Genomic DNA, 22,405 nt, shown 5'->3' with positions numbered 1-22,405 from the left:
CATAATAAATGCACAGTAAAATAATAAATGCAAAGTAAAAATAATAAATGCGTAGCATTTCAAAACTAGTGTGTCTAGAATATCACATTTCGAGTTCTACGTTTTCGAGTTTAATTGTTCGTGGGGTGTGTTTCGTTTTAGTTCGCTGGGGCGAAGCGTTTATTATTTAAACTGTGCAAATACGATTTTTTTAATGGGCAAATTTTAATAAAATACTGTGCGTGGTTCATTTGTCATTTAAATTTTTTACTGTGCAAAAATGAATTAAATACTGATCATTTATTATTTTTTACTGATTAAAATTGAATTTATTACTGATCGCTTTATTACTACCCTTTAAATATTTTAAATTTGGACGTTTTACATTTTTCTAAACGCTGCAAATGTCAGGGTTAAAAAAATGGAAGAAACAAAGTTGTAGAAAATTATATTTCGTAAGAAGTTAAAATTTGAATAACTAAATGAACTAAATGGAAAACCTAAATGATTAAATTGTATTTCTAAAAACCTAAAATGTTAAGAACCGGTTTATAGAAGCGTCATTAATTTAATTCGCAACTAAATGCGTGATTAACTGATCACGTGACCAAACTGAACAAATGTGATTTGTTCAACTTTTAACAACGAATTAAATTTTAACAAAGGTTTCTCTAAACCGGCCCTTGATGTTTTAATGGTCAGTTTACAGAAAGCGAATTAAAATTTAATTTGGGGTTAATAAAAAAAATTTAATAAAATACTGTAGTGGTTTACTTGTTATTTCATTTTTTTACTGTGCAAAATATTATATTATACCGATCACTTCTAGTTTTTTCCTGTGCAGTAATTAACTAAATACTGCTCATTTATTATTTTGTACTGATCAAAATTTATTACTGATTGCTTTATTCCTACCCGTTAAAAATTCGACTGATTTATTTTTTTACAAAAAAGTTTACGTTCAAAATGCATCATAAAAATATCGTAACTTTTTGAGGGCCTTAGCAACAACACAGGCTGTATCAGAAAAAAGTATGTTAATTTTACCAATGAAATTTTTCTATAATTATAACATTTTGCAAAATTCTTATTTATGACATTCACTGTTTTCCTCCTTTCTTTTGTGTAAACGAGCCGGTCAGTGTTTTATAACAATTAGTTTGTATTATTTTATATCCCTAGCTATCATTTTCGTTGTTGTTTTAAGTTGTTTAAATTGTTTGTTTCTATCACAACGAAAGTAGTGCATTTAATTAACAAAAAATATAAATTTTGGGTTTACAATTTTTTTTTTAGAAAGAAAACACCAAAAGAAAGATCTAAACTTTCTCTTTCAAGTGAGCTGAATACGATTTCAATGTTTTTTAAATGACGAGTATTCGATTTTTGAATTGGAAGTTGCAAATCTAAAAAAAATATAAACCCAAAATATCTTGTAAACGACTAAATTTAGGTATAGGAAAAGCTTGTGAAACCTAACCTTACAGTAATTCCAACAATCCAAAAACGCAATTATCAAGAAAAAATAAAAACAGCGTCATGCTAAAAAACCTCAAATAACAATCTGTTACAGAAAGTCGATAGACAGGGCTATGGACTGTCAGAAAACAAAACGTTTTCTTTTTTTATTATGATCACTCCAGTCAATCAAATTTTATACAGGGTGCTCAAAAACTGGCGCACCAACTTAGTGGTACGTCATTGAGAAGCATGTGCAGATTACGGGAAAAATGTTGAAATAATTCCTAAAGTCATATTTTAAAAAAGCTACAAACTTATTGTGTTAGCTTTTTAGTTTTCATTATTTATTAATGTTCACACTAAGTAATCGTTCCCTAACAAAACGCTGAATAATTATTTTTAAATTTTCTATCAGACTCTAGCAGTTTCTTTAATTTAAAAAATTAAAATTTATCAAAAAAATCACAATGTGCAGATGTGCCAACACTGGGAATTATTTCCTAGGAAACCGTTTCAAAAATAATCTATTTTTATTGTTGATCAAATTCTATTGCGATCATGACTGTTAGACAACGTTGCCACATATCATTTATCTAAAATCCGTTATTTATCAATCACTTTAATACAAAGAATTTTTTTACTATTTTTACTTTTATATGTAACCAGTTCTCTTCCACACACCATTGAGTTGGTGCGTCAATTTTTGAGCACGCTGTATGTTACAATGATTTCCTGAACACATTTTTATAATTTTCACTGAAAACTTATTACAAACACGTTTTGTCTGATAAGAAAACAAGACTTTTCTCTCATAGAACTTACTCTTGTTAATTTTCTTTCGAATAATCTGGGCACAGCTTAAAAAAATTAACGTGATTTCGTGAATCTAGTATTTTAAGGTCTTTTGACTGCGGAAAGAAATATAAATAAACAATAATTTATTCAAATCTATTTTTTTTCTTCATCTCGCTTCAATAAACAATGGAAATTTTGGTTTATTTAATTTTTTATGTATTTAAGTTTACTGCTTCCAGGTATCCAGATGTATGTTATAACACTTATCCACATTTTCTATTATAATAAATAACATCTTAGATAATATAATAGCATTGTAGGAGCGAGCAATACAAAGATTTGATCCAATTTTCTTTCGTTCATTTTTCGTGAAAGCATATTTTGATTTTAACACACTGGTAAACAGTCTTAGCTCAAGATTAAATAAATGGCATTTCATTGATTAGCTTTCGCTGTCCAGACAAAAAGCACAGTTAAGGCTCAGCTTTCGGTTTACTTCCCCACATGTTTATCGAGAACCGTGTAAAAATCTCTCGATTAAAGCGTGTATTAATTTCCTGTTACAAGCAACCCCGTCGCCATCTTCAACTCTTCCGGCCATTACGGTTGACTTCATTTTAAACAATGGTCTTGTACATTCTTCAAATTCCTTCCCACAGTGATGTTTTTAATACGGCAATTAGTGAAGAATGTTACAGTATAATATTCAACGTCATCTCGCGACTGCAATATGTCAACCGACCGCGAAATGTACTATTGCCAAAAAGAAAATGTTTTATCTCAGGTTTTTGACCACATACAAATTCTATATAATTACTCGCTTGAGGTAAATTACAGATGTGTGTGGAAAAGAGAATTTTACATTTTGGGTAAATGCAGCAATGCAATGCCAGAGGTAAAACAACTCTGCGGAGAATTTATTTTTTATCTCGGCATGCAATGGACTCGAAATTATATACATTGCGACAAAACGGCATAATTTCGCGACGTTCGCTCCCGGAACTAAGAATAATACTACAACTGAAATTTAAAAATTCAATAAATGCAAGAATTAAAACTAAGTAAAATAAATCTTTTTTTTTTAATTTATTCACCTCATCGTATTTTATTTAATTTCTTCTGTTTTAAATTACATTTTATTAGAAATAATGAAATGGTGCGAAATGGCTTTATTGCGGCAGATATTTTTTTAATTAGCGCTAATTAAGTGCCACATTTTGAATTCTCTAATTATTTTCCTAATTTGTTTAATAGCTTTCTGAAAAAAGTTCTTTAGCCGCGTTTTAGCATACATTAGCTATGAAAAAATACAGTCCGAGCATTCCAGAGTCGAAACTTTCATATTTAGAGATAGTCTCCACCTGGTGATTGAACTTGTTACCACAACAATAAATAAAAGTAATTAAGGACCGTTGAAACAATTTAAAAACAAATTAAAGCTGATAAAACCTTGAAAAGCACTCATTCACAAGAGTGATATGAATAGTAAGTAATACTTTGTTTTAATGTAATTTCCTTCATTAAACCGTATCATAATAAATCATAAAATTGTTGTAATAATCTCCTTTGTGTTTGTTATTTTCAATGCAGCTGTGAACGCGTTACTGTTGCAATTGCAATTAAAACAATTTTCTGTTCGAAAACAACCTTGAATAGATTAAGTTTTAATTAATTCATCATAAATATTTTTGCATTGGACAGTTATCTCCTCTTGTTTTTTTATCACAAGCATCTATGCTAATGCGAAACCGGACGGATATGCTTTATTGTTAATAGCAACGAAAACAGTTAAATTAGCTCTTGATTAAGTCATTGAAATTTACAATGAAAAATCACCTTAACCTATTTCTTATCAAGTTGACTAATTTTAACGCCAGTTAAATTGCTATTTGAACTTCCTCTCGAACCGGTCTCTGCAATTTTCTGCAGTGGCGGCTCCGTAAATGAAGTACCAATTGATTAGAAAGTTTAAAAACAATTTAGTTTTTACGAGGTAAATTACCCTAAGCAGGTCAAACCTGGAAATTTTTACAAAATTTTGCAAAGTACTTGTAAATGAGTTTTTGGCTTTAAAACAAGGTTATCCTAACGAAATTTATTTGTAAGCTTGTGGCATATTTTAACGAAATTATACGAATATTAAAAAGATTTTAATGAAAATTTGAAAAATCGTCCGAGAAAGGTATTACAATGACGACTTTTATTAGTGAACTTTCGGAATACTTATTCCAACAAAATTTTGTGGCACAAGTAATTTTTTTAATTTAAAAATATGTTTATACTTTTCAAAAAAAGAAAAAAAAACACTTTATTGAAATTTTTTGTCTAAGTGTAAACTCAAAATAACGTAATTTTTGATGTAGTTAAGCGCTTAAAAGTTAAAAAAGTTAAAAAAAAGTTTGCTGCTACAAGTGCTTTACCCTAAAAAACGTCCAAACAATGCAGAAGTGAATTATCTACTTTCATTAATATTAAGATCAAATTTAAAAAAATGCTCAATTTTAAGTTTTAATTTCTCGACAATTTTGATCAAAATTTTACGAAAATGTCGAGTTAATTGAAAATGTGTTTAAAATGTAAAAATAACAAAAACTATGATTTTGGACTAATTATTATCTTAATGATCCTTTGTTTTTTTTTGCAAAAGTTTGAAAAAAATATTCGATTTTTACCTATAAAGGAGTCAACTAATATTCTTTTTGGCCTAAATTGAAACTTGGAAGTGAATTTTACAGCTCTTAACTCAAAAAGTAATTTAATATATTAGTAAACCAAACTAGGTTATAAAATCATAATCATCAATTTTAATCTAGTTTTGTCGTTTACGTCATTGTTAAATAATAAGTGAGTTAATCTAATAAACTAGGCAAAGAAATGTCATTTTCAATTAAATTATACTTATGTTTTTGACTAGAAAACAGGCTAACACACGAGATAATCACAACTGCAATATCACATAAATCTTCGCGTAATAGTGTTTATGTTTTTTATTTTAAATAAAATTTTAATATACAGACTGAACAAAAAACTAAACACTACATTCATATTTTTGTTATGAGTTATTTAAAAAAAACTCAAAGAGGTTGATTTTATTTTTTTAAATGCTACATTTTAATGACATTTCTGACGTCATTCGTGTTTGAATAATGACGTCATTTTTAATTTTTTTAATTAATAAATGACATTTTTTATTAATATTTTAGATAGTATACATTTTTATCTTTCTAGTAGGTATAGAAAAACTCAAAAAAATGAAACAAAAAGAAATAAATTAAAAATGTTATAAAAGCTGTTGAGGTTATTCAGAAAGTTATCTTTTCGTTTTTGCTTTATTATATAAGGGGTGATTGTTTTTTGTTTTTTTTATTTTTTTGAATAAGGTGAAGGTTTGAAGAATAAGGTGTCATATTAAATCTTTTAAGCTAATTATATAAAAGAATTTATTAAAGCCATTTGCCGCATATAAACTAAGTCAAAAACAAAAAGATAAAGCTTATTACGTCTACTTACTTGTCAATATTTTTTGTATTTTCTTAAATTTATATTTTAATTTCTAATTTTTTTTATTTTCTTGTTACCGAAAAAAACAAAGTGAACAAAAATGTTATCATTAAAAAATAATAATGACGTCACAACACAAAAACGAATGACATCACAAATGTCACTAAAATATCAAGACCAAAGGGCTTGTAATTAAAAAAAAAATTTTTGAATAACGCGAAAACTAAAAGGAATTTAGAAAAAAAAATCGTGACAAATGATAACATTTTTAAAGTTGTTGGTAAATTGATGTACTAATTCGTTTTTTCGTAAGGTATACATAGTTTAGGCACAAAACGTTTAGTTTCATACTTTTGCCCAACTCTGTATGAATTTTGTGTCATAATTTTGGATCAGTCTGTATATTAATATTTATGGTTTTTTACTAAATTAAATTAAATTATTAAATAAGTTAAGGGGCGAATAGACCAATCAAACTGCTTCAATTTGGTCTTGTGATCAGTTAATCACGCATATAATTGCGGATTAAATTAATGACGGTTTTGTAAATCGGCTTTAAATTTGCTATTTTTGTTGTAACAACTATTGATCTACTAATGGGTATATTAATAACTTGGCAAAATGCGTTTTTATAATTACTTTGTTGACGTGTTGAACCAACTCGGTTCATTTTCAAGTAATCTGTTATTATTGATATTACTTACGTAGTAGGTACTAATTATTACTTATTAGCTTATTACAATTTACTAGGTTTTTAATTTTAAGTTTCTACTTAGAAAATAAAAATAGTTTTAGTTTAAAACGTGAACTGTTTAAACCAGATTAAATGATACTAATAGGTAAAAAATATCAAGACTGAATAAAATATTTCATTTTAGACGCATTTATAAAATAGACAGATATTTTACAAGTTATAATCTAAGAATAGCAATGACTTATCGATCCAAATATAACTGTGACATCATAATTTAAACTTAGTGATGACGTCATGTTTAAAAAAAACAATGATATTAGGGAAATCACATAATTTTCAATGTGGGATTCCCCAAAGCAACGCATGCGCATACAAAGACACGCCATGACATCCTAATCCAAAAATAGCATCAACAACAGGGGATTTCCACGTTTGGCCCTGGGAATCCCTAAAATGGCGCATGCGCAGACGAAGTGAATCTGAATCGGCACATCCTATCTACTTAGGTTGTTTTCATTTTATAGCTTGCCCATTTTTAGGTGATAATATTAATAACAGTGACACTACATTTTGTTCGTTTAGGTGATCCAGTTGCTTAGCCACTGAATCCACAAAGAGTTTGTGCACAATTAACCTTGACTGTTCACAGCAATGTGGAACGGATATTGCGTGTATAGGTAAATAAATCCAACATTTTTGAAATAATTTTTATTAGAAAAAAAAGCACAAAAAGTTAAACTTTGCGCATCAATCACGATCCTTAATTCTTGTAATAAATTGTTTCACCAAAGAAAATAAAGTTGTTCATCCGCAAGCATGATACCACAAAAACAAGACCACACTTTCCCAGAATTTACAAAATATCCGCGGCATGTCATCCACAATCCCGGCAATTTAATTTCCATTTTTATCTTTTCACCGAAAGTAAATCCACTTCCTTGCACGCAAGAAAAATTGTCATTGTGACAATTTATCTCACTATCATCTCTGGTATTGTTTAATTAAAAATTTCTCGTCGTTTTTTCACTTTCAACGATGATGATGAGTTCATTATGGAGGCCTTGGCACGTGTTTTCAAATTCGTACGCTTGGCTAGTTAAGCTAAATCAGGACCAAAACATGGCAAATATAGTCAATGTAAACACGGGCTGCTGTCCTGTCCATAATCAATATGCGTAAGATGGGTGTTCCGGTTTGGACACCTCCTTTCCGGTTTTTAATTCCCATTGCGGCAACGACCTTAGCGCGCCCAGTTTCCGGACACAATAACGTTGGCAGACCTGCCACCATTTTACCAACTTTCTTCGAATTTGAATAATTGGCGCGTTTCCGTGTTTTTCGCAACAAAGAGTAATTGTTTTCACGTTTGCGGTAACGGATGTATTCGGATTCGAAATGGGAGCTTTTATGTCTCGCCGCCTATCTGTGGGAATCTACTAAATCAAATGGTGGAAACGTGTCGTGATGCACCTCTTCATCCCATTTCACGGTCCTGTTTCTCATTCAATGGAAAAACGCCGTTTGATTGCTTTGCATCGGGGAAAAAATCAACAAAAGACTCTAGCAGTGGCGGCTCGTGAGTTTAAAATTGTCTTCCGTAGTTCAAAACTACAGTACATGAACAAATTTTTTCTTTATGGGGTCGACTCACCACAAAACTCATTGAATTCATAAAATCAAAACTGCTTCAAAAATACAATTTCAAAAAACTAAAAAATTTGGTCAATTAAAATAATTTACAAAACGAGTTTTATATTCTGACTTTTTTACAGGTATACGAGAGTTGAAAAAAATGTTTGCAACTAATACTAAAAAATTCGATGAAAACGGTTGCAATACGATAAAAAAAATATATATATTATATAAATATAAATATAAAAAATATATATATATATATATTTTTTGCAATACGATAATTCATCTTAATAAATTAAATTAATCCCGCTAATTCAATGTAATTTAAAAATTTTCTAGTGTGTTATGGGTCAACATCTGCTTTTTTAATTTGAGATTCGATAGTGCCAATGGAAAAAAAAGTTATACCTATGATCTATACCAGATATATTGAGTAAAATGCAAAAAAGTAAAAGTAAACTGTTTTACCGAAGTCCTACATGATCCAATAAATTTGAAAATAATTAAAAAATAAAAATTAACCGAACTATTTATACTTATTTGTTAGACAAGACGATAAAATTTGATTTTAAAAAAAGTAAAAGTTATTTTTTCACCGAAGTTCTACATGATCCAATAAATTTGAAAATAATTGAAAAATAAAAATAAACTGAACTGTTTATACTTATTTATTTTATATAGGACGATAAAATTTGATTTTATACCGAGGTTCTACCTTATCCAATAAATTTGATAGTAATAAAAAATAAAAACTAACTGAACTGTTTATACTTATTTATTATCCAAGACGATAAAATTTGATTTTACCTTTGAGAGCAATTTCAACCTTGAGCCGTAGGCCGAGAAGTTGAAACGTTTGAGAAGATGTTGGTGAATTTTATCGGAGTGTACAATATAAAGTTTTACTCAATCCTCCATTATTTTAATTGAATTACTGAGTTATTTGGATAGACAATTTATTATAAATGTTAAAACATTCAACAATGAAAAAAATGTTACAAACAGAAAAATAATAACCATATTTTTTAGACGGTAAAATTTCGACACTAGATAAAATGCCATTTTATTGTTTACGATAGAATAAAAGTTATTTCCATCATTTTCATACGTTTTAGTTCATACTAAATAATTTTGCACAGTTCCTTTTCCATTTGTTTTTGTTAATTTTTTTTTTTGAAAAATGTTATATTTTTTCCCAATTTTTTTGTATTGTGAGGCATATTTGGAAACTTTTAAAGAACTGTTCTTGATTTTTTTTTCATTACTGCTACATCAACAACAATTAACGGCCCTTAAAGATTAACAATTTTATTACAGAATAAATCCCCATATTTGTCAAAACAAATAGTATTTTATATAACTTGTTTTTCATTTAACCTATTACTGCATGCGTGATCAAAATTGAAATTTTAACTTTTTGAGTTACACCAAAGAGAGCCTAATCAAAATAATGATGATTCAATTTTTTTACTAGAACACTTAGGTATTCGTTATACTTTGACAAATTTCCTAAATTGTCCGTATGAGTTAAAACTCCCCTATATATGATAAATGAGAGAGGAAATTTTAAAGTTATTTAATTTTTAAGAAATAAGAAAAACATACACAACTCAGTCGACTAAATGAAAATTATTTTAACACACCTTGTACATACTATTTATTGCTTTAAAAAATATGTATGAAAAAGTTATTTTACTAAATGCTTCTGTAAAAATAGATCAGACAAAAATTACTACTGTCACGTTCAAAAAATTTTGGGCACTTTTAACATTTCGTTTACATAATGGTATGGAAAACTCCATACCTTTTGACAACGAAATGATTACTGTAATAAATTTATTTTTTAAAATTGTTGTTTTATTAAACAATATTTGAAAGCAATACCTTGTGTATATCATCCCGATAAACAGATCCAACATCCCTGAATTTTTGTGTTGACACTTTCGAGTTTGTACGTATTTCCAAACGTTTTTGAACTTTTTTAACAGCGAAACTGTTAACAATTAACTTATTTTAAAAAAGCAAAGCAACTGCCAAAATTGTCATTTTCTAATAAATTGATGCTTTTTCAGCTATTTCCAAACAGTTTTGCTCGTTCGTTTTTAAGTATAATTTACTATACAGCCTGTCAGGGAATTGTTTAGCAAAACATTGAAGGTAGATAAAGAATAGCAAAAGGAATCGATTAGGTAAAATTTTTGTGTATCTAAAATACATAGTTTTCTCAAAAAATCGTTCTGAACTTAAAAGGTCTCTAATTTTGAGAACCACTGACTAAATTTTCTTTTTGGTCCACTTCCTAATTTGTGTTTTGTTAAGTAGATTTTACAAAAAAAAAATTAAAGAAATTCATGCCAGAACATGCTAGTCACAATTTTGAAAAATTCTCAAAATGTCCATTTGCCACTAAGCCCATTTTGTAAACCACACAGTGGTTCTCAACAGGTCGGTTGATAAAAATTTTAGAAGACAGTATGCACATTTTGGAAAAAATATCGTAAGGGTTTTTCACTCGTCGAATTATGACAAATAATAATTACTTTTTTAAGTGTAAAAATTAATAATTCACAAATAATTTAATAATTTAATTCACAAAAACTTAATGAAATTTTATTACTACGTTAATTACAATTACTCCCAATAATGTCAAGTAATTTTCAACTATTCTGCAACTAATTCTAAAATTCAGAGATTCTCACATAATTTTACAAGGGTTGTTATACTCGTAATTTGAATTTGAACGCATCTTGAAAAAATTGCAACGTGATAGTGCTAGCGATCAAAATACGTTGACCTGACCTGACCTGACCTGACCAAAATAATATATATTCAATTAAGGATGGAACAAGTGATAATATTGTTTTTGAATAGAAAACATTATCCATGATTAAACCCTGTTAAAAGGGTTTCCAAAAATAAAATTATTGTATGTGTTTTTATTCGTATCTAGTGTCTTGTCACATTAATAAAAGTAGTAATAATTGGCACTTATTTTGAGAAATTATTTCTAATTGTTTATTTAGGTCAAAAAATAATGTCAGTTTCATTGTTTTGTCAGATTTAGCTTATTTCGAGTAAGAAACAGATTTTTTTATAATTTTTTCTAAAAATGGGAAAAAGCACAAATAAATAAACTTTTTTTAAATTAAACTTATTTACCAAGTTTTGCTTAAACGGATCGAGAAATTATAATTTGAGCTTGAGCAAAAAAATTTGGAACAAGAGCTAAATTAGCTAAATTTTACCTAAAATCTAAATTATATTTTATTTAAAGAGACGCTTTTTGTCTTTTCATTTACACACACGTCTCTGAAAGAAAACAAAGAATTTAGTCTCGAGACATAATTACGTTACTAATATAAGCGGCCCTTTACCAATGTATTATTTTATGAAGGCAAATAGTTTAAATGAAAAACGCTAGATTGCATGCTTTTCATTCAGTCCATCCGATAAGTGTATACTTCGCATACTTATTTTTTCTGCGACTTTCCAAACTGTGTCTACATCCGAGAATCCACATTATGAACAATAAGAAAAAACTTCAACTCTAATTTTTCCTTCCTGCTATTTCTCTGCAACAACTGAGTGATTTTGCTCAACAATTACTCATTATTAATTCATAGAAAGTGGCTGATTTGCAATTTCGCACAAATCCTCCTTAATAGCGTCCTTCCCATACCAAACAAGTACCGACATCAGAAATAAGTAAAACATGGTAAAACTGAATTCGAAAAAACCACCAGCAAATTAAAGCAAAGAAAACTGGTTATAACATAATAAGCCGGGGTTATTAAAACATAATGAATAAAACATAACCAGATAAGATCACGTTCTGGTATAAAATATTTTTTTTGATTTCGAACGATTTCAAATTGATTTATGAGTAAGTGAAGTAAATAATTTAGGCGTTTTTCCCATCATACCATAATTATGAGTTGTTTCAATTAAATCGATACTAGCACTTCCGTTCACGTGATTTTCCACCCCCACAAACGTTAAATTATACATTTTGAGGGGGCTTTAGTCACACGTAATAATGGTGACTAAAATTCTATCAAAAACAATAAATAAAATAAGAAGAATCAAACACTTTCTGTAATAATTATTACTGTTATGGACGGGTGGACATATAAGGCGTCGACCCACACATCTCGTTGAAGCTTTTTTTAGTAAGTATGTGAATATGTTTCCCGATGTGGACGAGGGATAATCATAATTTAATAAGCTTTTAATTCCATCAACATGTAATTTCAGTCTGTATATACCATAACCATTTTTCCATTTTGTTGAAAACCATTCCCCGCCATACATCCGGTGTTAGGTTGGAGGTTTTCACCTGACTTATAATTCACCTGCTCTTACTAAACAGTCACGCTTTGCTGTTCGCAACTGCCGCAGCAAGAGTAAACAGTTTCAAAGTTGGTTTTCGCGATTTTCGAATGTGAGATTATATTTTATCGAAAATGCCTGTGGGACTTGTCTATGATTTTGCTGGGTAAGTGACTCACTCGAGGACACTGATCCTTAATTTGAAATTTAAATAAATTAATTCGCGATAAATCATTGCCTTTATTTTAATTGGTGTTTGTTATTGCAATTTGCGTCAGTGTGTTAATGCAGTGGTGTTTTGCGGGATTGGGTGCAACGAAATGACTGTAATTAGAGGTGAAGCAATAGTTCATGCGATTCGTGCAAACAAGTGCAGGAATTTGAACTGCATTTACCTAGTTTGTTGTTATTTATTATGGTAATAAAGACGGGACATTTGTTTGAGTTACTATGAATTAATTAAATAAAATGACTCAGGGAGAGTCGTTTTTACACGGAATATTACTAGAATAATGGCTCGCAACATGTTATTTTGTTAAAAAAATTACAAATGTAATTTTCAATTTTATTTTAATTAAAAACAAAAAACAAAAAAAATATTTTTGAAATTTGTGTGAACACAAAAAAATTTGTGCTTAGTTTTTGTGCAACTAAAATTGTCACTGACCAAAATAAAGTGGAATCTCTATGATTCTAAAAGCGATTATTCACACCTTTCCTAAAATAGACCACGTACAGGGTCCGGCAAAAGTTTGTATAATACAAGCGTGTTTTACCAACCTAATTTATTTGCTTCTCGAAAAAATAATTAGAAGATGTTTCAGAAACAATCTGATAAAATCATATTTTTTCCATAATCCATCTCCATCATTTTAATCCAAAAAAAGTTATTTCTATATTGTGAACGATATCCTTGCAAAAATTAGTTCGAAGTGTAGAGGTTTTATCGTATTTATTTTTATTCACTTATAGTTCCATGTTTTCTTTTTGTGTGTTTATGATTTTTTCAATCAAATTTACATTTTAGGCATAAAGTTACTTTTACAGACATAATTTCGGATGAATTAAAATGATTCCTGAACCCGATACACGTAAAAAATGATAAAGGGGTCCATTTTAGTACACTCCTGAAACTTTCTTAAATGCAATCAAAAATACAAATCACACTTACGATCTAATAATTTATTTGATTTAATTGTAACTCGGATCAATTTAAGTACAGTCACTATAAAAAAGAATGACACTCCTAAAACCGCAGCTACAAATCTTTTCGATATGATACGGTTAATGCGTACATTTGGCTAGTTTACAAATTAGCTGGATGTTGTGTCAACAAGATGAACAGTTTGCAAACAAACCTCTATGTTGAAATTTATTACCCAAAAGATTTTAGTCGGATTTTCTCTATCCGGCCTGGTTGGTGGAAATGCCTTTCCTTTTGATCGTGACTGTACATAACTTAAAAGGATGTCTAATACTTCGTTTAAGTAATAAAATAAGGGACCGAAGTTTAGGACTTTAAAATATGCTAAAAAAGATCACTAAAAGCATAAAATAAGACACTAAATAATACTAGGGAGATAGGTCATAAAATTCTTGGGAAAATACTAATAAAAAATATTCCATTTTTTTCTCATTTAAGTAAGCACATATTATTTAAAAACGTCTGCATCCATATTTAAAAAAATAATAATCAATTAATAATAATAAGGAGGCTACAGTCGTAAATGATACATTTTTGACATTTTTTCTAAATAGAAATCCCCACAGACCTAGGAACCAGAATGTTCTATTTTTTACCTTTAATGTCTCAAATACCTGATAAGAAACAACTAAAACAGTATTTAAAAAAAATTGCATTTATTATAATTAGAGTCAAAACAATACAGTAAAACCTTTATAAGCTGAACTAATTATAAAAGGGTTTTAGTACTGATTCTAGGGATTATCGTTTTTTTTCGTAATTACTACTAATTATATAAAGGAAACAACTGGTATACCGGGTATAATATAATCAGTTTTAAACCGAAAAACACAAAAAAATAATTGTTCTTGCTTTGAATGTAGCTATCTAGGTAATCGAGAGTAAGATGATTATTATAACATAAAATCAGAGATAGAGTCATTGTGTATATAGGTGTATGTTCGAATTTAAAACAGATCATACTTTCAGTTTTTATTTATGGAACTTACTAAAAATACTGAAATCTTATGGAGATTTAGGACTAAGTACAAATTACTTCCTTTTATTTTTTAATTTTTTTATCTAAAACCTTTTTTAATGGAAACATGGGTAATTGAATTTTTTTATTTGATTTGATTATTTGTTATAGCATTTAATTTTGAGAAAATTGAGCTGTTTAGTGATGCCCGATTTAATGTATCCATTAAAAAAAAACAAATTGATTTTGTTATTTCAAAAAGTCGTGAATCAAAAATTAATTTTAAAAATTAGATAACTAAAGAGTTTATTGAGATAAAATCTGTTGTAAAACTTTATGGTGTACAAAGAAAACGTTGACATAATATTCCAACAAAAATTTTGTCGGTCTATTTAAGAATCACCGTGTTTAGAAAACATAATAATTTACCAAGCACTGTTCGGATTATGACTCGTTTTACTTGTTTTTTTGGGCTACAAAAACTTCGGGTTAAAGCATGGTCGGATTAAAAGGTTTCACTGTTCTGCTCAGAACAATACAGTTGTGGATTTTTTTAATTAAAGTTCTTGTAAAAGTTAGTTTCAATTAAATACACCACAATGAATCAAAATGTACGTGAAAATGTTTTTTTTATTAAATTTGGAAGGAGAAACTTGTGGAGGGAAGGTGCCCTATAGCGTCAACGTTAAGTTTAGAACCTTTGTGAATTTCCCGCTTAAGATTACAATCAGTGTTTGCAGGTTTGAAGCTGTTTCTACAAATCAGCTGATACCATAGGCATACCATGAATTCTATGCCGTCAGATTATACCATATACTTTATGGTAGTTTTAAGTAATGACACGTAGTTTTGTTAATTGTTGGGATTAACGGTTAGTGTTTTTAATGAACTGTATTTTACAATGGTGTGTTTATAAGTGCCCCCAAAATTAAGATATGTTAACTACACCACTTGTTTTGAAATTTCTAGTAGAGAAGAAAATTAGCGAGCGCACTTTGAAAGGGCTCATATACTCGTTTTCAAAATAAAAGACATCACGGTAGGCCATGACTGTGTAAAACGACCTTTACGTTTTGTACTAGAAGTGATAAAATTACGTTTACGTTTGGGGAATTGTCAAAACTCAAAACGTCAAAGAAAATTTGAGGTTACTTTAGAAAAAGTAATGTCACAGTGCTTGAAAAATACTAGAACCTTATAAAATGCTTTGATTTTTAAATTAAATAATTCACTACTATAACACACCACACAAAAGTGACAAATCTTTTGACAGTTTTGACACATCTAATTGGAAAACAAATACAACCAACTGAAGTAGTATCTGAAGATACTAAAAATAGCAATATAACCAACTTAAATTCAAATTTCCACAATCTACTGAGATATCATTTAATTTGGAAAAGAGTATATAAAAAGTGTTTGTGCAACGACCATGGTTTCATACCCAAATGCTCCCTCCATAAGTTTCTCTCTCCAAGTTTTTAATACATACAGAGTGATTTAAAAGTACCGGACCAATTCCCGAATGGTGATAATTAAACACAGAATTTTTATTTTTTTTAATAGTGTTTGTTTTCTTAGTAATCGCCTAATCGTCTTAATTGTTGCTCTTTTCAAAGATTAAATAATAAAGATTTTAGTCGAAATTTTGGTCGATTTTGATCAATTTACATAGCACTCTGTAAAATATATTTTATTGCTCGGAAAAGATGTCCTGTGTTAGAGAAACTACAAAAAACTTTTTCTGCTACTAGATAAGATTCTTTGTGTTTGCTGTAACATTACTTGTTATAAACCGATAACAAAATTGTTGCAACAAAAAAAAGCATCGAAATTAATTTTGATTTCTTAGAAACTGCTGAATTCCGGATTGACTTTTGAAAAAAATCAAATTTGAAATCCACAAAAAATAAATCGACTCCTTTTCTCCAAACACTGAACAAGAATAATCCAAATTTAAGTCAAGATTAAGATACGCGCGGTACAATACCGCTCCACAATGAATAATTTTCTGCCCATTGAATAATAAGATTCAATTGAACGCATCCGTCCATTTTGTTTTTGCTCCAGTGCTGATCCAATTAGAGCAATTAGATTTTTACGCACAATCTGAAATTTTACAAGGGTCACTCACCGACTCCACCATACCGCTACAATTATCCCTCATTTGTAATTATCAGGCACAAAAACGGTAACAATATGTGTACATATTTGCTTTCTCTCCAATATGCTTGCGTGATGATTCGAATCGTCTCATTTATCGATCGACAAAGCCTTTCGCAAACATATGGCGTATGTGGTGGTTGCATTTCGTATTTCAAACAATAATTTCATTTTTTCTTTTCAGTGAAGGTTTATTCACTGGACCGGAGAGCAGTGTCCCGATCGATTACGCCAAGGTAAGTACAAAGGAAATTCTAAGTGTGATAGTGACAAATGTGAGGCATATTTGAGCTCTTGAACGTGACGTGACAAAAGAGACTTCAACGGATGATCAAGCGACGAGCCCGAGCTTCAATAAATCTCGGGGTATTTCAAGTAGTCGCTTTAAATCGAATCTCTTCCATCTCTCAGACAAGGATTATAAATAGGCGTAAAGAATTAATATCCTCATTTCTGTATAAAATTAACACAATTAAGTAAACGATGTTAAATGGGGGTTCTGCCATAAACGCAACTCAAGAACCTCGTAATTTATTATTAAACCCAGCTGGAACTCACTTAACCCTTCACATAATTGCTCTTTATTGCTACTTCTTGCCATCTGGTCCGCCCTCAAGGATGTCTGAAACCGATCGACCACTTCGAAATTCCATCCCGGAACAATAAAGACAAACAAAAGGAAAAGGAGCACACATTTCGAACACGTGCACCAATTTCCGTTCAACATTTCACCCTCCTTAATTAATTTATTCAAAGACAAAGTGGTCCAAAATGATTGTACAACGTTGTGTAAGATGGTCACATGATTATAATAAAAAGGCAAGGACTGGACGAGACCAGACTGTCTCCGCATAGGAATGTGTAATTCGCCGGAAGTGCCGCCACGGCCATGTTCACACGATGTGTTTTTCCAGCAAGTCGGAATTTTTAATCGCGATGTGGTGTTGTTTTGTGGCGGGGGGTGTTCGATGGTTCATCCCCCATCTTCCGGCGTGTGCACATCTGCTGGGCACTGACAGCCCAGATGGTACAAATTTTCTAAAGATGGCCTTGGGACCGGTCTGGGGTCGGCGGGACTGTTATTCGAAAAATTGGGCCGATTTGTGCATATAACTTGGTTGTTGGTTTAGATAGCACCCTGTTTATTTGAAATATTTGGTTATGATAGCTTTTCACACTTGATATGGTAGTGAAACGTGTCATAAATTTACTGCATACAACTGGAATTGACATAAAATGACGTGATTAAAAATTTGTTCTATTTGCAATGCAATTATGTTAATTGTTGCTAATTAATATTATTATTAAAATCACGCGTTGTAGGTACAAGGAGTAATTGCAGAGTCAATTTAAAAGTAAGGATAAAGTGATTTATTTAATTTTTTTAGCTTTTACAAATGGAATTATAATACACAAACTGTATTTCCTACAAGTGATTTTTTTTCTAATTTGCAAAAGTTAGTTGCTGCTTGCAAGTCATTTGAATAAGTTGTCAGAAAGAGAAGAATTAACAAAATTTAAAACATTACATATTACCTGTTTCAAAACTATAGAAATGCCAATGTCGCATTTTACCGAATTATTATTTTTTTAATAATTTTGTTAAGAATGCATTCAGTACCTTAGTTAGATGTCTCATTGAAACTATAAAATACGTTAGTTATTATTTTTTTAAGTAAAGGAATATTTTATAACAACAAAATTTTTGAGAAATTGCAACGTTAGCATTTCTATAATTTTGAGACAACTAATAAATAGTATTTTTATGATGTAACGAAACGTTAAACTTTTGATATTTAATAATTAAGAAAAAAACAATCTTCTCAACCATCCATAAAATATTTATTAAACTTGAATCTTTTACATTTTTTATTACTTTCTAATGTTAAATTATATTAGATTAACACTTCCCAATTTACGAAAAATAAAAAAAAATCGTTTGATTTCTTAAAATTATTTAAATAGGGGGCTGATATAATTCATTATTAACATTAAAAAAGACACCAGTTCTGTTTTCTTTATTTTTTAAAAATAGGTGAACATGATTCACTGGATTTTACGAAATTGATATGCAATTTATCAAAATCTCTCTATTATTTTATGTCAAAAGTTACACTTTAAAAATCAGTCTACAATTAATAGTTATTTACCTAACGAGTTTGGAAAGTGCAATTTCCCACATAAGCACTTTGATTGCTATACAAGCGCAGCGAGTGCTGCATGAAGTGCGAATGTGGGAAATTGCTTTCCAAACATGTTAGGTACAATATTTTTTGCAACGAAAATCTCAAAAAAAATTTTTTTTGATAATATAGTTCTTTTTGCTGATGGGTTGGTAACAGTCTAAAAACTATAAGTACAAAAAATAATATTAATATCTGTTGATGGATTCGTAGAGATTGGGAATAATTGAAAAGAAATAGTCAGCTTTACTGTTTATTCATAAAGTTTCGAGAACGGCCTTTTTCATCTTCAGACAAATTGTGTTAGACCATACAGGGTATTTTCTAACAATTGCATTAAATAATTACATTTACACGTTGAAATCAAGGTTACAATTGTCGAAAGTCAAACCGCAGTATAATTTATTGCATTTCTGGATGTAGTTTTTAATAATTATAACTTAAACTTTTCTTGATCGATTCTGCTTAGTTTTTGAAATAGTAATTTAATTTTTTTGACAGAGTTTTTTTAATTTACCTATTACACGAAAATAAGAATACTAAAAGAGATATCAAAGATTTTCAGTTTTCACCACTTTAGAGAGAAAATTTCAAACTTATAGTGTACTAGTGTTGTCTAACACAATGCATTTAAGAACGTATTAAATAAAGAAGTTTATTAAAAGTTAAATAACAAAAAATTAAATGGAATATCTTTTTTGTTTTTTTTTCTCACTACTTTGTTTTTTCAAAAACTTTGTCTAATGCGAGCATTAAACTTATTATTATGACTGAAAATTTATTTTTTTGACTACTGTAACAACAGTTGAATTTTTTTTTAAATATTCAGTTTAAATATTTTTTAAATGTTCACTAAGAGACACTCAGCTGTTAATATTTTTAATAAAAAATAGGGTATTTCTTTAAAAAATTTTAAACTATTCAACTTTTAAAGTAATTTTTTTTTATCTACTTTAACTATTTTTATCTACTGCAACTCTTCAAATAAATATTAAAGCATTAAAGCTTTTTTTAAGCAGACTTAATTTTACTTTTTATGGTTCTTTGTTTCGGTGTAAGCATAGCTACTCAATTTTTAAAAAGTGAATCAAAAAATGAGCAAAATAGATCGAGTTTAGCTTAAAAGAATCAGTATTTAAAGGTTTATACAAAAATGTAATAAAATAAAACATAAGTTTTTTGTAGCTTATTTCGGAAACACTGTTCTGTAAAATAATCCCTGTAAAAACAATTTTAGCTGATACAGGGGGCTCGTATCTAAAAATGTAAACAGGTTAATTTACAAACTGTCCATCTATTTCATACAATATACAACTATACCGGGTGACTTTTAATGATTGAGGCAAAAAAAATCTATTGGCAACATTGAGATATTGGTCACCCTGCTAGCTTATTATTTGGAGCTGTTTTGTCTGACCACCATGTCATTAACTGTCATTCTTTTTTATCATGATTATAATTTTTAATTTCGTTCATTCTTGATTTTAAATACTTAATAAATTATAAAACTGTATTTAGTTTCCGTTCAGAATTATAGACGCAAGAAGTTAGTAATACGTATCAGTACATGAAATTACAGAAATTATTATTCGAAAAAATTTAAATTTAACAGAAGTACTGAATGCAAAAAACGCTCAAAAAGCAATGAATCGTGTTATGCATTCAGAACATTAAAAACAAAGCATGTTTTTGCAGCAATAACCTAAAATCTGAGTTTTTAGAAAGGAAATTTGTAATCCTGTAATTATGTATTAAGAAATGCCAAAATTGGGTAATTATAATCAAGTGGGAACTACATTTTATCAGTAAAAAAATCTGAGAACAGTTTAACAGTGTTTAACTTTGAGTAGAATTTTTTAATCCTCGTAACTGACCAGTGGAGGTAGAAAATCTGCAAATTACTGACATCTCAGCAATTAAATTGTATATTTTACAACCAGATAACCACGAGAAAATTCGTCTCGAGTGGGAAGACTCCACGAAACCAACAACTTTCGGTAATTTCGTTGTTATTTGAAGCAGTGAATGGATACGATCAAATTACCAAAGCAGCGACCGGATTTGACCAATTTACTGAAAGTAGTGCCACCAATTTGTACAGTTCAAAATCAAAGTGAGAATCTTGGAAAAAACTGTTTGAAAATGTATGAAGGCTGTAGCAGCACTCATTCATCACCACAGTGTTTACCCGTTTTACTTTCAACAGCTGTTTTCACCCTCTTTACAAATAATCCGAGACCTCTTTTACCCAGCGCCACCGAAATTAGCAGTTATTTTGAGTGGTGTCACTTTACATCCACCCTTCTATAAAAAATCACCCTTGCTCCTCACATATCTCCACGTCGCACTATAATAATAAAACGGTGAAACAGTTCCATTCTTCACGCACAATCTCAGTGCCTTTGTGTCGAAGTAATGATTCATGCACCGGCATATTTGACCCCTAAGTCACTCGAGATTTTTTCCAATTATTGAGCTTAAAGCTCTTTCACATTCAAATCGGAATCTGATACCAATTCAAAATTTTCCACAAAAGAATTCCGAGTCTTGTCTCTTGTTTATTTAAGAGCTTAGACTCTGGTCGTATCTCCAGCTCGAAATAAAAAGTGTCCCAGCTTGATTGATATGTACACAGCCCTCGTGTCGTTTTTTTCCGCCAGTATTGATATGCAAAAGAGTGATAATTGGAAGACATTAAACTGGATGAAGATGGTTTCTCATTTTTAGCGGACAAATATGTACAGCAAATTAGTGATAGCAGAGTTAACGCAATTATCATGTGCTTGTGAATAAGTAGAGAGGTCGTTCGAAGACGTTCCAAACCCGTTCTTGTAGTCGCAAGGACGTTGGTCTAGCAATACTCCAATGCAGCGACTTTAGCATTTGCTGTTTCTGCTTGTTTCTGGGTTACACCAAGACCCAGCGACTTGAGGTGACTCCACTGCTCTCCGAAAGGAATGAACGTGACGTCACTTCTAGTTGCATTTTATCCAAAAAATTTAGTACAATTTTTAATATACAGGGTGTCCGTTTTTCAATCCATGGGGATCTCAGCTATTATAAGAGATACGATACGAGGTTGATTAAATTAGGGCAAAGTTGCGCATTTCTATTTTGTTGAACAAATATCTGAAAGAAAATTTGATGTATACAGGCTGATTCTTTTAGTAACCACATTAGAAACTTTTTAACTTCTAATATAGCTAGAGCTTTAAGATTTTGTATACAATCCAAATCGACCATTCTAAGTACAACTAAATTACTTTCAAAATGGCTCAATTTCCGGAACTACGAGATATTGGCGCCAACTTTGAAATTTTAAACAGTAATCACCTATACAACTGAGTAAAATGTACACTAGTTGTTAGTACTTATCATTTAAAGTTTCACGGTCCGTGAACCCTTTAAAATAAGTGAATAATTCTTTTTGCACTTGATAGCCAAAGGTTCGAAGGGTGTTCTCAATGTTCAAAATTGTTAACTGTCAAATTGCAAGGCTACTA

The 22,405-nt window shown here is 29.9% G+C and overlaps 1 protein-coding gene across 5 annotated transcripts in view; it reads left to right on the top strand.

Annotated features, from left to right (window-relative positions):
• Positions 1 to 22,405, top strand: part of Traf4 (TNF-receptor-associated factor 4) — a 62,688-nt gene that overhangs the window by 13,139 nt on the left and 27,144 nt on the right. For 2 of the 5 annotated variants that reach the window (XM_008197722.3, XM_008197731.3), the window contains exon 2: positions 16,904 to 16,955. The exons of 1 other annotated variant lie outside the window; for it this stretch is intronic. In XM_008197722.3, the coding sequence (XP_008195944.2) occupies positions 16,904 to 16,955 (52 nt within the window). Of the gene's footprint in view, positions 1 to 7,066; positions 7,108 to 12,420; positions 12,561 to 16,903; positions 16,956 to 22,405 lie in introns of those variants that run through there. 2 more of the 5 variants (XM_064354753.1, XM_008197729.3) reach the window with 2 other exon arrangements.

The sequence above is a fragment of the Tribolium castaneum genome, chromosome 2 (assembly GCF_031307605.1).
Source record: "Tribolium castaneum strain GA2 chromosome 2, icTriCast1.1, whole genome shotgun sequence".
Classification (NCBI taxonomy): Eukaryota; Metazoa; Arthropoda; class Insecta; order Coleoptera; family Tenebrionidae; genus Tribolium; species Tribolium castaneum.
The sequence above is the reverse complement of the archived record's forward strand: the minus strand, read 5'-3'. Positions and strand labels throughout refer to the sequence as shown.